Source organism: Typopeltis vanoorti, chromosome 11 (assembly GCF_054136105.1).
Source record: "Typopeltis vanoorti isolate ZY-2024b chromosome 11, IOZ_Tvanoo_1.0, whole genome shotgun sequence".
In the NCBI taxonomy this organism is placed as follows: domain Eukaryota; kingdom Metazoa; phylum Arthropoda; class Arachnida; order Uropygi; family Thelyphonidae; genus Typopeltis; species Typopeltis vanoorti.
In genome coordinates, this window is record NC_143559.1 from 79,941,343 (window position 1) to 79,960,511 (window position 19,169).

The 19,169-nt window shown below is 36.0% G+C and overlaps 1 protein-coding gene across 1 annotated transcript in view; it reads left to right on the plus strand.

Moving 5' to 3' along the window:
* Window positions 1-6,294: 6,294 nt before the first annotated feature.
* LOC150101779 (dipeptidyl peptidase 4-like) overlaps window positions 6,295-19,169 on the plus strand; it is a 576,437-nt gene continuing 563,562 nt past the window's right edge. Inside the window, exon 1 of the mRNA XM_090400235.1 lies at window positions 6,295-6,539. Coding sequence (XP_090256361.1) covers window positions 6,423-6,539 — 117 coding nt within the window. The 5' untranslated portion in view covers window positions 6,295-6,422. The remainder of the gene's footprint in view (window positions 6,540-19,169) is intronic.

A 19,169-nucleotide genomic window follows, 5' to 3' on the forward strand; every position in this document is an offset into this window, starting at 1 on the left:
GAGGCTTCTGGTGGCTGTTTTGATTTTGATGATTTTTGTTTGGGGGGGGGGGTATTTTTCCATTTGGGCATTGGTAACTTCATTTGTCTTATGGCAAGAAGAAGAAGCCCCATTATAAGTCATCACTGTAACTGTAGACACAAATATCGTACGAACATATATACAAAAAAAAAATAATAAAAATCATAAGAGATTCGTTTTGTTTATAATTCTGAGTTAAAGTTATAAATGGAAATGCCATTCAATCTTCGTTAGTCATTCTACAAACCGTGTTCATTTGCATTTTCCTTCGTAAGCTATTAAACGGTGCAACAGCTTTCCGTTTAGCGACTTAAGTATTAATTTGCTGACATTGCAAAGCTAAAATCTAACAACCATAAAAATGATTTTAGAGAATCTTCTGATTCTGGATTAAACTTTCCAGTTTTATTTACGATTGAAATCTGGAATTAAAGTTGAGTGAAATGCCCAATGTAGAACTGATACAGCATCGGATCTGTGATGGGTTGAGAATTTTCCTTCCTCTTAAACAGTACACGTAAATTGATTAACTCCGATAACGAAGGATACATTCTCAAAATCTCTCTAGTAAATCTCGAAGCGGTTTAAATATCTTTTCCATTTGGTTATAAAATATTGATGGATCTGTGATATCCTCGATATCAAATTTAATTTTCAAAAAATGTTACTTTGATAATCGATTATTTGATTTTCAAAGCCTTTCCGTTGCTTTTGTGTTGCGAGGAAGATTTCTACAGATTAGCTTGAACCTAATGGACAGTTTCGTTTACATTGGCGCCAGTCATTCCAGCTTAAGAAAAGATTTTTGACAGAGCAGAATGAAAATATCAGTTTGAAGTTGCTCTTATAAGAAATACTTTGAACTAACACGGATGACATCACTTCAAATTGCAAAAGATCGACTTCATCTTTTGTCATGAAAATAAAGTTAAGAAACGAGATTGGAACTATGAGAGAGAAAAAAAACACATCACAATAAACGCACATCTTCCTGTCATAAGTTCACACGTTCCTGATGACTTAAGAGAATCACTTTCTTTCAAATTTCTTAAGACACCGCAGTCGAACCCCTACACCACCTCACTACATCACTTGTAAGCCAGAGAGAGAGAGAGAGAGAGAGAGAATAGGCATACAGTTCCTTCCTTTCAGTTTTTCGCTTGTGCGTAGACTCACGCCGTACCATGCAACCAGATCAGAGGGAATATGATGGTTAGTCCTTATTCCTGTAGTCTAAGTCTGTATATTGCGTATGTTCTTCTGACCGGTTTGCCTGTTTTGTAGAAAAAATTTAAAAAATCCGGGTAGAAAAAAAACAACCTCCGCATAAGACCCATCAACTCACCTTCAGGTGAAAAGTCCTTATAAAGGTTATTTGCGCCCTAGACAGGACTCGAGCCCAGGTCTTTCCAATTGAAATAATTCTTTGAAATAATTACATCGTATTTTGTGAATATATTAAGAAGTGGCTTTCCATCTCTGATGTATTCAATGGGTGCAATTAAGATTCATTCATGACTTTACCGGAAACAACCCGAATAACCTCTTACTCTAGGAAGAGAGAGGTTTCTTTTATGGATACATTTGAATGAAATCTTTGTTCATCATCATCATCACGAACCATGGTCTCACTGCCCGTTGATGTCTGATGCCTATTTGACTATCTTCTTCCACCTTTCTTTGTCCAGTGCAGAGTGTCGCAGTTTTTGTACACCTATTCCACACCAGTCTTTTATATCGTCTATCCATTCTCTGTATGGTCTACCGCTTCTGTTTAAACCATCCAAAATACCAAACATAAATGTCTTTATCTTCCGGTCCTCACTCATTCTACAGATGTGTCCAAATAATTGCAGCTTCCGTTTTATAATCTTCTGCATTAGATTCTGTTTTGGTTCTATCTTCTGATAGAGCTCTTCACTGGTGATTTTCTGTACCCATCCTATTCTTAGAATCTTCCTGTAACAAGTTCTTTCAAATGACAAAATTCTTTTTCTTGATTCCTTATTTATTACTCACGTTTCAGATCCATACAGTACACCACTAAAGATGCATGTTTCCAATACTCTTAGTTTTGTTTACAGGCTGATCGCTTTACTTTTCCAGATGTTATCCATGGCCTTTAGATTTGTTCTTCCCTTTGCAATCCTGATCTTTATTTCTTTTTTACAGTCCAAGTCATATGTCAGTTTACTTCCCAAATATGTGAATTGTTCGCAGAATATTCATTGTATTTGCTTGGTTTCCGGTCCTAGGAAGAAACGGGCTACTTTTGGTGATCGCTGAGTCATCTCCTACTATTGAGCTAATGTTTGTTTAATATTTCCTGATTGATTACAATCAGTGCAGAACAGCAGTAAGCACACATTACTTTCTTGTTGTACTGGCAGACACCGAATAAAGTAGTAAAGAAAGGCTTTGCAGTTCAATGAAGTCGAACTCATTTAAGAAGTCTTCAATGCTAACGACAGTTTTGGCAAAAGAAGTCCAGAATCGTATCACAGCAGATTCATCTTCCATCCATCAGATATTAGGTCGGTAAAACGAAGATAATAAAGACTGAGAAGATCCATAAAGAGCTTGCTATTCGTCTATCCAAGAATAAGAAACACAATTTCTTTATGCGACAGTGTCTTGTGATTTAAGTCTCTTGGGTGTCGCGAAGAAATCCATCCACCTAACTTTTATGACACAGATTTTGATGAAGTTGGCATCCCCCCCCCCTTACCCAAGTGAGGTAACAGACGAACAGTTACAGCCTCCTGTTACACTCTTTCCTTATCACCGAGATATATTGCTTCTTTCATCCCACTTTTGACCTCCGTGTATCGCCAAAGAAGCTCACCCGTTTTCTACGGATCATTTCTCATCCATTTTTATAGCTTCCGTATAAATCATCTTGTAGAGGTACACGCGCTACTAGAACTCTCTCTCTCTCTCTCTCTCTCTCTCTCTCTCTCTCTCTCTCTCTCTCTCTCTCTCTATAGTATACTCAAATGAATGCATATTCCGTCATCTTAATTTCTTTCTTTGTTCCGTTCCCCAACCTGATTCTAAAAGAAACATGACGTCAGCATATTTCATATTTATCTAAAACTTTGGGTCGGAATCCCTCGGAGGGATTACCGGCATGAAGTGTTGATTCAAGGCGTTCGAAGAAACAGAACATCAGAACAAAGAAATGCTGAAGCAGATGTGATTAAAATTTAAAAGTTCTCAGATTTGTCAATAAAAGGTGCCCCCCCCCACACACACGCGCCAACACTTTCTGTCTGTTCAAGTGTTGGATGTTAGAGATTTGTCAGCATAGAAATCTCCAATAGAAATCCATCGATTTTTGAATGTGTGGCTGACTTAAATGTAAATTTAGATCGTCGATGTTTTTCTCTCTATCGGTTGCTCAACATGTACTTTCTTTCTATCTTTCATAATATTTTTTCCTTCCTTCTGATTTTCATTCTCTTTATCATGTTTGTTCTCTATCTTAGTCGTCTGTCTTTTTGTGTATGTTCATTAACTTCCTTCTTTGTATTTACTTTTATTTCTTTTTTCTGTCTCTTTATTCTTTAATTTTCTGTGTTTTTTTTTTTCTTGAGTGGTTTGCATTTTTTTTTCGTTATATGAATATTTTTGCGTTCTGTTGTTTTTCTGTTAATATATTTGTCTCCCTTCAGGTATATTTTTTATTCTTTAACTCAATAATAAACATAGGGTGTAAATCACGAGGAATGCATCAATTTCATTTGTCAAAATCATTCAGAAAAACATCTATTGTTACGTTTGCAAATCACGAGATTTTAAATTGTTGGAGCAAACAATGAAAAAAATCAAGTTCTTTTGGAAACTTTCGTCTGCTAAAAATTATTCAGAAAAATAAGACTTTTTTTAGCTTACTAAACTTTGTAATTTTATTTATAATTTCTCAGAAAAAATTACATAATAATAAATGAAAATATTATAAAAAAAACAAAAAAAAACAGCTCTTTCTTTACTAATGCCTTCTTTCTGTACCACTTCTTCAGAGATGAGCACATTCTCATTTAAAGTGGGCAGACTTGTTTTAATGGGATAGAAGAGAGCAGACGGGTACAGTTTCGACTCATTTAATCGTGAAAGTTATTTTTCCTCTTTAAGAAAGACTCGACAATTAAGATAATATTGCGTTACAATATATAAAAGGGTATAGTCTGCTTTTACGTAAATTGGGTGGTTGAGAGTAAGCACTAATGATGGCTGAAACCCCCCACGATGATAAGTTTTTACCACAAGCCAAAACTATGTATTGAAGAATAGAATTAAAAGTTGGTGAAAAGTACTTGATCCTATTTATCTTCTAAGAAAAGGGGACAGTGAGTCAGTGAAATTCTCAAGAACGGTAATTTACACGAATCAAGACAGTTTTATTGATTTTATTCAGAAAAAACGTAACGAAAAGAAGAAACAGTTCTGTCAACAACTACTAGAAGTCTAGTTTTATAGCTAATAAAGCCATACAAAGTCTAAACTCGAAATTGCTGTGGGGATGTCATAGAAGTAAGTGAACATCGTGTAGTCGTTCCTTTTTGGTACCATTTATGCTATCATTGCAGACTAGCTGGCTGTAAACACATAACGTGTTTCTGAAGTTTATGTTGCTTTGGTTACAATTGTTTTACTGGGCTTTCTTTTCTATTTTTTTTTCTTTCGAAGTAATTTCGTATTCCAGTCGTGTAGTTAGTACAATTGCATCTGCAAACACGCAAACTTTAGCTCCATCAAGTGTGTGTGTGTGTGTGTGTGTGTGTGTGTGTGTGTGTGTGTGTGTGTGTGTGTGTGTGTGTGTGTGTGTGTGTGTGTGTGTGTGTGTGTGTGTGTGTGTGTGTGTGCAATGGAGACCCAAATATAAATCAAATATATAGCTCGCTCAATGCCACACGAAACATTTCGACACACGTGGATTTGCTTTTTTATGTCGTTTTCATTTCCGGTGGTGCTACACCAAAAAGCAACACGGATTGTTAAAATTGGCTGACCTTTGTTAATTGAATTGAAGACCGCCAGGGGTCTCTGGAAAAAGGCATTGCAAGGTCGCAACACACACACACACACACACACACATACAAGCACGCAAGGCGCAAGGATTATCATATTGAGCAGTTTTTTTTTATTAATCTTTAAATTGTTTCCTTGAGACGAAGAGGGAATTTTTTTTAATTTGATCTTTCTATTTGTTATTAGACGTTCCTTTGACATTTTACTGATGTGGGAACCGATTCGAATTAGTTGTATTTTTAAATTCTTTAACTTAAGACAGAAAGTTTATTTACAATTTCAACATTCACTTCACTCTAATCCATTGAAAATAAGGGATTTCGGTGGACCCTAAAAACTTCGCATCTCAGAAGATAACCGTTCCCGTTAGGTGGGAAGATCTGCCATCGAATCTTGTCTACCGAGTGAGAAACAATAATAAAGAATTGTCATTTAAGCATGAGTTAACCAGTCTCAGACGGGGATGGTAAGATTGATCTTCCTTCCTTGCTTGCAACTCCGAGAAGCAGTTGTCAAGCTGCCTCATAGCCTGGAATGATGCGTTCACGTAACAACTTTCTCTTTTCTCTCTATCTGCCTATTATTCCTTTCGCTACTGATTACAGATCTTTCTCTTCATATCCATGCATCTCGCTTCCTATTCTTACCATCTCTCTCTCTTTCTCTCGCTCGCTTTATCTCTGTGTGTGCCTCTCTTTCTATCTCTCTGAGTGTGTATTCTTGGCTCTCTGTCTTTCTCTCACTTTCTGTCTCTCTCTCATGTATTTCACTCTAATTTCCTCTCTGTTTCTGTCTCTGTCAATCACGTCCTCTTTCGTTTTACTCTCCCTTTCTGTCATTCTATATTCTTTCTTTTTTTACCTAAAGTTCTCTCTCTCTCTCTCTCTCTCTCTCAAACACATGCGACAGAAAAAAATATTTTCGGGATGAATATGACATTGTAATATGTTGGTGAAAGTAGAGGATAGTCGGAAGCTGCGGGCCAATCACGGACTTCGTCAGCTGAGCCGTACTTGTGTGGCGAAGTGGAGCCATAACTTTTCAGAAGGGATCGTTAACTTTGTTGTTTTCGTGGGACACTGGGGCGCCACGGTGCAGCAGGATGCGGTACTGCAGCCAGCGACACGCTTCTCCCCAGGAAAAGTCCATCTACGAACACCTCGTGAGGCTTGCCGGCGCGCGCGTCGCATGAACGTGTGTATGTATGAGAAAGAGAGAGAGAGAGAGTGCTTGGTTGTCGCGTGGAAACGCTGACTGGCAAAGAGGAACCACCAAAGTGACGGAAGGTCGGTAGCTTCGTTTTTCGGAGGCTATTATTTTTTCTTTCGTTCTATGCCCACTCTCCCTCATCTGCCTGTTAGTGAGACAACATGAATTACTCCACCGGAGGAACAACCACCGCAGTTAACAGGGCTCCCAGCAGAGGGTCAAGCGGAGGAAAATGTCATAAAGGAGGTCAAAGTCCCACCTTCGGAGACCAAATAGCGGTAAGTGACATTTTGCTCAAAAGATAGAGTGATAGACAGAGAGACGCATGTAAACAAAGATCAACACCCAAAGAAGCAAATGTGTGGTTTGATAAAAAAAGAGACACGAAGACAGATTGAGTGAGAAATGGAAGAAAGAAAGAACGAAGTAGATAATCTTATATTGGTTTCATTTATATAGTGTTGAAGCCTTAATTTAGCGATAAGATGCCTTGTTTTGATATCCTTCATGAGTTTAGCGCCTTCTCTTTCCTTTCCCAACTGTCCCAACACATCTTGGCTCTTTAATGTTCCCACACTCAACATGGTGGTTACCGGTTACACTGAACTATTGTAAAACCTAAATGTAACAAGCTGCAATCCTCTAACAGTGTCCTATAACAATACAAAGTGTGCAGCAGTGGCATCCGATTGTTGTCCATATCTTCTGCTAGATTCATTGTAGTCAAGTTATGTTATCTTTCTTATCTGTCAAATCTCTTAAAATCCAAAGCTCTTTCATAATTTCCCTACCACAAATATTTGTCTGCGTACTACTTGATATAATCGTGATTATTGAAATGTACTAAGTACCAACTACATCCATAGTTAAGCTGTTGCATAGCATTCAATACCCGGTATTTTTTTTTATGTTCTTTAATTATTGCACAAGATCATTTTAAACATGTTAATGAGTAACAGTCTGCTTCTTAAGCAATTAAATTTACAAACACTGCCACGGAAGCCATATTCAGAAAGTAACTGTACGATGAAATAAGAGCATTACGTTATTTTTTCTATTCTTCAAAGAAGTTTGCAGTTTTTCTTCCCATGCATTTTCTTTGTGAAACAAAAGGTCGAAAACCGGATAACTGCTTCCCTGAGCCGGGCTTAGAGGCAATTTCACCTGAGGCAGGAGGATGAATTCCCCCCCCCCTCCCATGTATATAGCTTTTTATTTCTACTAAGTATTAAAAATAAATAAATAAATAAATAAATAAATGCCTTTGGGAACAAAATAAATTTATTAATTATTAAATAAAAAAGTCACAGAACGCAATAATAGTACAATAGTAGTAGGAACATAAAATTACACATATTAAAAATAAAATCACACCAACCTTAACAAAAGAAAAACAAAATAAGTATTACACACGAGATGAATTACAATATTACAATTTTTCAGTAATTTAGTTTAATAATAGAGACAAAATAATACTAATAATACTTATATAAATAAATACCCAATATAAAATCTTTTTTTTTTTTTTTTAAGTTTTACTTTTCTTGCTTTTAGTGAAGCCAATTCATCAATTATTTTATCAAAATTAATTTGTTTTGTAAATTCCTGTTCGATTGATAAAATTTCCATTTTTGACAATTTTTCCTGAGTAAGTGACTATCTTAAATATGTTTTGATAATTTTTAGTTTACTGGAGTCTCTTTCACCAGAAGCTACAGTAACAGGTAGTGTTAGGACTCTTCTCAATGCAACTTCTAAATTTGGATAGGACTGAACTAAACTATATTCATGAATCGTTTTTAAAAGATCTAAACTTGTAGCTGCTTTAAGGTCTGGAATTAACGTCATCGCCTGATTTTTGAAACTGATTATTTCTGATAATAATTCTACAGAATTTATATCGTTTGGATATTTAAGGAATAAATCACAAGCTGCTTTTTTAAAATTTTCTGTATCCATCGACTGTAATTTTTCACCCGTTAAAAATTCGAAGTCAGACGAAATCCCGTATAGTTTCATATCTCCATGTAAGTTGTGTTATTAAAATATCTCTTACGCCTTTCATTTCTACTATAAATAAATATTTATCATTATAAGGAACTGATTGCGGAGATTTATCATCTCATTTAATAATTTGGCTTCTTTTGTTTTCAAAATCTGTAGAAAATTCCATTTCTGAAGCCAACTTTTCACTCTTAGAAAAAATATTTTCCCATATGGTGTCTTTCATTTGCTGCAAGGAATTGGATAATCCTTCTATTAAACGTGAAGCTTTAAGTATAGTTATCGTTTTTGATTGCAAAGCTTTGTTTATTTTATCAACTTCTTGCAATATTAAATTCCATGTAGATAACGTACATAAGGATTTAAAATTTATTTGTTTCAATATGCTTTTCATTTTTAATTTCAGCGCATTGCAATGATTGCTCATTTTTCAAATCAATTAACATCTTATATACCTGGGGTATTTGTTGGTGCAATTCCTTGATGGCATTTTCTCTTGAGACCCATCGTGTGTCTGTACGACCTTTTAAAGTTGTTTTTAATACAGTCATTAGTTTATCCCATCTAGCCGTCGAAATCACAAAACAAATGTTAGCATTTGAAGAAGCAGCATTTTTACGAACCAAATTAAGGCTGTGAGCCGCACAAGGAATGTAAATAGCTTGTTCATTTTTTTGAGAAATTATAGCGTGTACTCCATTATAAACACCCGCCATGTTCTCCCCATTGTCATATCCTTGACCTCTAACTTTTAGAATATCGAATAGTCCAGCTTTTTTCTAATTTATTGAAAATTTCATAAGCTAAACCGGTACCAGTTTTTTTCTTTTATCGCTATAAAATCTATAAAGCTTTCTTCAATCGTAATAGATCGTTCCTAATGACTACATATCGAATAATTTGGCACATTTGTTCGTGATGCGATACATCAGGTGTACAGTCAAACATCAAGGAAAAGTATTTCGATTCTTTAATTCTAGAAAGAATTTCAGTTCGAACACGGTTCCCTAAGAGTAAAAGAAATTCGTCTTGAATCTTATTAGATAAGTATGAAACAGACCCCTTCTTATCATTAGCAACATGTTCTGCAATGGCCATATTGTATCGGCTTATTCATTCAATCAAGTTTAGAAAAATTCCTGCATTCGGATTATCAATAATTTCTGGCGTACCTCTAAGAGGTAAATTATTCTTTCCACAAAATAAAATTACATCCAAAACAACCCGTAAAATATTTCGCCATCTTTCCTTTTCTGTCTGTATTGCTTTTTGCAACAAATCGTCTATAAAACCACCAGTTTTAAGTTTATTTTCAAAGTATTTCCAATGGAGATACACGTCGCGATGAAATACAGAATTGCGATTTAGATTTTTCCAATCTTTAAATCCTCGGCTTTGATTGCAGATGAAAGAATCCGTTTTACCTCCTTTACCAAATAGGATACATGGAAAACAAAATATCGACATAGATATGTTTGAAAAAATGAGCCAGTTACGATGGACTCGCTCTCCATTGGAACATTTTTTAAAAAACCATTCCTTTGAAAATCTGCTGCCATCCTCTGAAGCAGATTCCCTAAAATCTGCGTCTTCTCCTTGTTTTGGTCCATGTTCCATTAGAACCCATCTGATTTTATCCGTAATAGGCGGCCATGAAGGAGGATCGTTGAAATTAATAGAATTAAATACCTCTTTTTCTTGTTCTGTCGAATTTTCTCGTATTTCAATTTCTTCTTCTTCAACTTCCCTTCCTTTTTCTTGATCTTCAATGGTAGTGTTTTCTTCAAATTCAATCGTCTTTGCTTGAGCCACGACTGGTATTGTCTCGAGTGAACTGCTTGTATTCGAAGTACTCGGTTTTTCTAGCCAATGTTGAAACTGGATTACACTCTGTTGATTTGTTTCTTTTCTCAATTTTCTTCTTTTCCTGTATTCAGCACCATTGGGTTTTCTTGACGCCATTAGTTCATCTGAAAAAGAAAAATTATATATTTGCAATGTGATCGCTTTTGATTACGTTACAAATAAAAATGGAAAATAATATTGCACTCGTAATATAATGTAACATACATCGAAACGTTTTTACAAATTTATATAAGAGAAAACTTACCTTAAGTTTAACGTATTTAAAATAATATCTTCTGCTCGCTGTCATACTGCACAAATAATGCACATTAATGTACAGCGAACATGCCCACACTCGCGTACCATACCGCTTACTAGGGCGATATCATACGAGGAAACGAATGTATCGAGCGAGAGCGTCCGACGCAGATCGTTATTTTCCTTAAAGTATTTGACGAACATTGCAAGATACATTTGGCTTTTTATTATTTTTTTTATTTTGCAAGTTATTAATTTTCATTTTTCACCAATTTGCTGCCCTTTCCCTTTGTTCACTGGAGTTTTCCTCACCCTTGTCCCGGCTCTGCAGTGCTTCCACTGACATTGTTGTTGAATGTGACAATTCTGGGTTTTCTTACCATAAGATACTACCCGTTACTTTGTACAACTATAATTGCAATTGTTGGATGTAAAATGCTCCATTTGTAAAAAAAAAAAAAAAAAAAAAAATTCCTCATTGTTGGCTGACTCAGCTCAACTATAGGTGACGCTATCAGCCAATGGAAATGAAAGGGTATTCCCTCTTCAGTCAAGAAAATACATCAAAAAGTTGTTCAAAAGATTGGCCCAAATTCTTCAACAATCCGATGCGGCAAATATCATCTGTGGTGGGTAGGGGTGGGGATTGTAGTAGTAAGACACTGCATAAAGTGCACAACGTTTGCTAAAGGAAACTTCTCTAAAAGACAAACATCAACTATGGCGAACAACAGCGAAGAATACATTGGTGTAAAAACCTTTGTGACTGGTTTAAAGAGTGTTGAAAGGCTTTGATGTCGAGCCGTAAATCACAATATACTGTTTACAAACTAGATGGAGAATTGTTCTTTATTATCTATCTATCTGTCTATCTATCTATCTATGTATCTCTAGTAAATTATCAAAAAAAAAAACAGTAGAAATTAGAAGACTACAGTTTGATAGCAAACGTCTTAATTATTTATCTTTATATGTTAAGAATTGTACAGTGCTGAGTTTGGAATTGTGTGTAAGATGCACTTCTGTAGGACGCATTGAATGTGTGCATAAGTGGAATATCGAAAGAAAAATCACCACTTGTCCCTGACATATGTCCTATCTATACATGAATATAATATAAACATTCGTGTCTTCGTTTGTTTGAATTAAAACACAACGACATGTTGACAACAGGAGAGTGATTGTCTTTCTCTCGGATAAGCAAATAACCGTAAAAGGTTTATCGCTTTAAGAAAATTTCGATCGAATATCACACAAGGTTTGTCCAATGAAAAACGTCCATTGATCAATGAGTTGGGATATTTACCTCTTCGTGGCAGCAATTTATAAGGAACGGCACGAGTTTGTTTCAATTCTGAACATTAAAGAACATTAAAGAAGGAGCAACTTAAATTAAAATTTAAATTATTTTTGAGATAAAAGGAATTAAATCGGATATTACACCTCCGAATCAAAACATTAGAATAATCAAAGAAAATGCGTTGAATGATTTTCAATTCTAATTTATTGCACGGAAAATAATTATTACCAAATATGAATTGGCATCATCTAAATCTACGTATTTTGTAGATTTAGAGATTAAAAATATAAACTGTTATTTGAAAATATTCGCAGAATAATTAGAATAATTTAACGTGGTTCAAAATATTAGAATAATGCGAAAATAAATGCACAAAAAGCACAGTCAAAGGGAAAGAACATGATAATTAGTACTTTGCTGCATCCCCTCCCCCTTAGCTTTTATGACCGTTCGTAAACAGTTGGGCATATTATTCACTAGCGGTTCAGTCTTTTATTGGTTTATTTTTTTTATCAAAACATGCCCATGTGATCTGCACGCTAGAAACAAGTTCATTTTTGTCTCTTGGAGCAACTTCTTGAAGACATTTCTTCATAATTCCCCACAAATTCTCAAAGGGGTTTAAATCTGGTGAGTTTGGGGACAAAGGAATTAGATTGATTTGCCTTTCTTTGAGCCATCTAGTAGTGGTCTTAGAAGAAAAAGGAAATGACCATCACATAAATCTTCCGATGGAGGTATTATAAAATGCTCAAGAACTCCTTCGTACACTTTGGAATCGACTCTTTCGTACACAATACCCAGTCCACCTGGATCCTCTGCGGCTTACAAGCCCGTACCATGACAAAGGTTGCAAATTTCACCGAACGTTTCAAACATTCTTTATCAAATTCTTCTCGCTTAAGACGCCAAACACGTGTCCCTTAATGACCATGGCATAAAAAAAAACATACTTCCATCTCCAAAAAAGTACCTTTTCCCAATCCCCCTGACCTCCACAATAATCTTTGCTTACACCATCGCACTCCAGCTACCTTTTTCTTGGAGGTCATAAGTGGCTTCGTCTTAGGCACACGTGATTTAAAACTCAATTTTCTTGAATTTTACAATATTCAAGAAATTCACAATTTTCTTGAATCTCCTCTCAGTTCTTGATGTAGTTATCACCTTTCGACCGCTATTGCAACGATTATTTTGAAACCTCCGGCTGTTAGAATACTGCTTGAATACTCTACTCACACTTCCTTGAGAACGTTTCAATTTCTTAGCTATAAACGTTTGAGTTTGGCCTGCTTTGTGTAGAAACTTCTTAGCTTCCGATATATCACTCGTTCGACCCATGTTTAGCAAATGATTAACTGAAATCCACACGCAAACGTGGATTTCAGTTAATCGGTGATTTTCAATTAATCATTTTAAACGTCAGTCCCGCAGCGACTGAAATGTATGCTGTTTCTATGCTCTCCTTAAAACTAGTCTGAAATATTTGCAGTATTCTAATATTCCAAATATTTCAGACTGGTTTTATCATACGATAAAACCAGTCTGAACCAGTCGAATAACACATCGAAAGATGTGTTATCATAGGATGCCTGTGAGGCATCCTATGATAACACATCTTTCGAAGTCGTTTTCTTCTTGATAACCATGCCGTATGGTTATCAAGAAGAAACTCAAATTTAGAAGAAGAAAGGTTGGTCTCCTTTGGAAGAAATTTTAACATGCAGAGTTACCGTAAAAATGGCCCGAAAAATTCGTATGAATCGTTCGATTTGGAAGCCGTAAAGAGAGGATACGAGAACACTAATAGCATTAAAACAGTTGGATACTTTCATTGTTCAACAATCATTGTTGCAAAAGTCAAATCAACAAAGGGTTTTGAAAAATGACAATATTGTATACGTCCAAGGTCTGTTTAGAACGTAACAGACCTTGGAAGAGAGTCCGTCACAATATTTAATGAAAGGCCTGTTGGTTGCCTCATTGCATTCAACTACATCTTGCAATGTCTAGTAGTTTCATGGTTAAACACTCGATAAATTAGTTTCTCCGTTCTTGATGTAATCTTTATAGCCTTACGCTAGTGTTCGCAACTGTGGATTTAAAAGATTGGTAAGTAACAATAAAATTAAGGAAAGAGTTGTTAATAATCATAAAAAGGTAGGTTTCTTAATAGCATGCTTTAGTGATATCATGCACTTTATTGAACCTTTTTGGTTTCTACTCTACTCTACTGTACTTATTTTACTGACTGTCATTTATCAGAGTGGCCTTATAAATGGATCGATTTATCATCAAAGCTAAAATCAGTAGACAAAAGTTTCGTAGCGATTCCAAATTTCGTTAAAATTCGTCAATCGGAGCTGACATTTTATGCGCGTACGGATAGGCAACACTTATTTTTTTTGTATGTTTCCAAATGTCATCCATATTGACATTGATAATATCAATGTCAATATGGATGACATTGATATCTTGATCCTTGATATCCTAAGAAGTTACGCGTGCTTTCTGCTCATCGTTTATATAAATATAAACGATGAGCATATATATATATATATATATATACCACACTACAAAATGTCATGTGACACACTCCCAACACATGACACTGTCCCATCTGTTGACAATGCGTACAGAATATCCTTGAATTTTCATGGAAGAGATGACGAACTGAAGTCTTTAACATCAACCAATAGATTGTGTGTGTGTGCGTGCGTGCGTGTGCGCACGCACGCACGCACGCTCTTTGGAAATCGATATTGTAGAACACTAAACTATACTACGTTATCTTCCAATCAGATTGCTTTTGGTGAGCGCAGAAAATGCTTTTTTCACCGATTTTGTTGACTCAGTGATGATACAGTTTAGATGTTGCAGTGTAATCGAATAGGCGTGCTTTTTTGTAGTATGAATTTTGGCCCACCAGTCGTAGTTCATGAATTGTGATCGATAGGTCCTACTTCAAGTTATAGAGAATTATGCATGTCCTAAGTTGTGTTCATTTTATGTTATCGACACTCTCACCTGCCAACAGGATAATACTCCGTGTCACAAAACAAAGATGATTAGCACGACGTTTTTTTAAAGGGAACAGGATGGAAATATGCTGTAGTTGCCATCAGATGTAAACCTCCAAATTGCATCTCTCGGATGAAGTGGAACCAGAATTAGCAAGACGGTTCTCTGCATTAGCCGAATTCAATACCTATTTATGGGTTGGAGATAAGTTAAGTTCAAAAGTGAATCGGCAACCACAATATGGATGTCACTACTCACGATGCACAGCGGACCTTCGGGTTATGGTCTGGAAATGCTTGGTAAAATCTATGTAGTCACGTGTCATTTCTATTGCATTGATTGGGTCTGGATCGTTTCTGCACGTTTTCTACGACCACTGAAAGGACAGTATCTATTTCCACAAACAGCTTAAATTATTTCTTCTTTTTTTTTACTTTGATTATTCCCTACTGAAAACAAAAGGGAAAATAATCAACCTCAGTGCCAAATTATTTTCGTTATATAAGCCAAACGGCATAAGGGTGAATCATCTACCAAATCACAGGAGATCAAAAAAGGTTTTATACAGAATTTGTAGATTAAGGTCCAAGTTTTACAGGCTTTAAGATGGTGTTATAGTTAAGGAGAACCATTTTCAACTGCAATATCACCATCCCATTATATCTGTGGACCATCAAAATCAAATCTCCTCCTTGGTTGAACGAACAGCGATGCACAAATGTCTATGTAGATTTCGGTAATTTTTACTGCAATCTTAGTAACCGAGAGATGACGAAACGACAGCCTATGATGATTCTAAGCCTCTTTCCATTTCCAGTATCGTACATTACTGCAGTCTTTTTAGCACGCATCTTCTCTGACGTTATACCTTGCTATGCACATCGCTTAACAATGATACATAAAATTCAAGTGAAAAAGTTTTCGTATAGTTTTAATGAAATTCTATGTCCTAATTTAAAGAAGATGGTCATTATCATTCTCCCATCAACTCACTAGTTAGTATTGGGGTCCAATCCTCCACGTGATATCGAATTTTGGTCTACAATGACGTTGTCACCGATGTCTTAGGTCTAATACTAGTTTAGTTGTGAATGGGTTGGGAGAAATTTAATGGCACAGAGACGTGTCATTAAAAAGGTGTGTGTGTGTGTGTGTGTGATGTAGAGAACGTATTTACAGGAATGCATGTTTTGAGTGCTGAAGTAACATCTTATCTAAAACGAAAAAAAAAGAGATAGTACACTTCTTAGTGATTGGATAAAAGATACTACGTCAATAGAACGTCACTTCCGGTAGGTAAAAGAGCAGATTGCAATTTCGCCAATTCATCAATTGTTAAGAAATGTTAAAGCACTGTTGAGAGAACTTTAGCGTCGTTTTGTTATTAGAAATAGCGCAAAATAAGCTTCCCCACCAGGTGGCGCTCATATGTTTCCGATTATAGAATCTGATAGTTGTTATTTGCGAAGAACACATATTAAGTAAGGTGTAAACTAAATTCCAACTGGTAATATTTTTGGTGAAAGACTCATCTTATTTTATTTTACTCAGTTCTATTTTGAAAGCATTCTGATTCATTCCCAAATAGCTCAAAGTATTCATTGGAAAGAAGTTGTTATTTTTAGTGTCTTTTGTTTGTGCTTAATCTAATCGACTGGTCGGTCCAAAAAGAAAAAAAGAGAAGCATGCAACGCTACCGGACATCATCATTATCCCAATAGAAATCTTTGCGTCAGCTCTTTAGGCTGCACTTCCGTTAAGAGAAATGATGTTACCTCTTCTCTCTTTCGGTTTGCTTAGTCTGAAATTACCGAAAGGCGATGGAAGTCTTTGTAACGCGCGCTGGTCCATTCTAGAACATACCACAAGTCTCCATTTGAGGATCGAAGGAAACCCAAACATTGCTGGCGGCGAGTGGTGTGCTTTTCAAAGCTTTTTTTTTGTTGGAGTAAATGTCAAGAGAAATAATATTCTACCTCATTTTGAAATATCGCAAATAAACTGAGAAAAGGATGTGTGTGTGTGTGTGTGTGTGTGTGTGTGTGTGTGTGTGTGTGTGTGTGTGTGTGTGTGTGTGTGTGTGTGTGTGTGTGTGTGTGTGTGTGTGTGTGTGTGTGAGCTGTAGAGAACGTATTTTCAGCAGTGTATGTTTTGAGTGCTGTCGTAACTCTTACGTACGTAAAAGGAAGACAGTAAACAGATGAAGTAAAAATATGTTCAACCATCTGTAGGAGATTTATATATGTGATCGTAATATTGGCGATACTAGGGAAGTTAATTCCGATATTCATAACTTAACGCATCTCTTGGGTGTGTGTTTTCTGGTAGATTTTTCTGTTTTTAGGAAGCTCCAGAGAACTTAAGTAGAAATATTCCCCTTGTATTACGATTGGATTTTCACTCAGACCTTCATAACACAGGGACATTCTTTCTTCCCTCTGCACTATCAAGACATTGAAATCAGGATGATGTAATGGAAAAACGTATACAAGAAGAAACAATTATCAGCAATCCAAAAAACAAGCATCATCTTAGAAATTATTACGGATGAAATCAGAATCGAAAGTGGGAAGCAAAGATATTTAGTCCCTCTGCGATTATTTTTAGTTGGACGTGAAGAAATATTTTTATTTAAAAATCTAGACGTCTGATGATTAACTTGGATACCAGGTGGCGTTGAACACTACCGATACTAATTGATTCTTATTAAAATAGCATTGTCAAAACAAAGACATTTTTAGCATTTTTAGTGAAGAGGAGAGAGAGAGGGAGAGATACAGAGAGAAGAAAAGAATGAGGAAATGACAGGCATATGGAAGAAGACCAAAATAGCAAGTTGTTTAGTAGATGGATAGCAGTAATCAGTAGAAATTCTCTCTCTCTCTCTCTTCCCATCCCCATAAAACGTATGGGTTGTATGTAATCCTCGTTCCCGTTCTGTGTCAGCTAAATCCGACCTACATTACCTCCCGATGTCGAGGCAGGATCAATACCCAACAGATCACAGAGGCACAATAGATGCTCTGTCGGAAATAATGGCCCCAGGAAGATCAGTCTCTGTAGGGATGTCGTGGCAGCATCTCCGACTTTTACATCCCAACTTATCGACCGATCCACCATCCTAAGACTATTTTTATACTTATTTGCATGACTTTCCTCCCCCTACTTCCTTTTTTCCTACCGAATGAGGCACCTAAGAACCCCCGGAGTAAGGTAATCCCAGTTTCATGCATGGGTGGAGTTCCTCACTTTCCCCAAGTATGAAGTCCTCTTCGCATCATGTGAACTCCAGGTCGGAAGTTAAAATTCGGTTCTAACCCTAGAGGTCAGTTTAGAAAAGGTTGCACATAAATCTCTTAACCCTCCCGTCCTCCTTCACTACCATGTTGGAATCTGGTTGTTTTCCTTCCGTTTTGTGCTTCCAGTTGCCATGGTAATACACTAATGTAAATTTCACCTTATTACAAGTGTAATTATACCGCATAATCTAGGTGCAGTGCAGTGAAGGTGCCCTTTCAGGATGCTAGAAGGAGTGTACAAACTAAAAGAGCTATTAATGAGGATCTTAAATCCTAAACGTAATTGAAATGCACCAAACTCAGTGAAGGTAATCCTGACATCTCACCTTTTACACCTTTTATGTATTTTTAAACGTAGTTGACGAATATCCAGGCAATCTAAGGGTATTAAAGTTCAACGAAGCAGACGCTGAATAAGTAACAGCTAACGAGACTTTCCTATACACAGATGGTCCTTCGAACAATAATAAGGGGAAAAAAACGTTTATATAGGTGTATCTGTAAGACTAATAATACATTAGATAAAAGTATATTTTCAAGGTAAACGCAAATACATAGATACAGACACTGTCATCAATCAATAGATGTTTTTGTACGTGCGTGATCTCTGCAAACCATCACGCAAACAAACAAACCTTTGCGATATCCCCCCTTTTCGTATGTGTTACAATTCAATAAACACGTGATATTATTGCGCAAAATGAATTGGAGTCTTACTTATGCAGGCGAGATATGAAAACAATCGAACAACTGACACTTGTACAAAAAAGCATACCAACAAACACAAGCGGACCATAACTAGTTATAGACGGTGGATAAAAGAAAAATAAATTGAATAAAGGCTTAAATATCACTATTATCCTAATAAGAAAAATCAAACTATAGATAAATAGCAACTAAAGTGAATAAGAAGTTAAATATTACTACTAACATTATAATTTTAAAAGAGAGCTAAATGACAGGTGAATAAGAATTTAATTGTCACTGTTACGATTATTATTTTAGTATGTTCCTATTAGCGGGAATACATGTAGACAGATAATTACGCAGTAGGGTAGACAATTCGAAAATATCAATTAGTAAAAGAATTTTATCAGTTTATCTTGCACTAAAGATAAATGCCAACCGAACAAGTAAAGTGAGAGAGGGGAAAGAGAGAATAAAAGTGGAATATCATTACA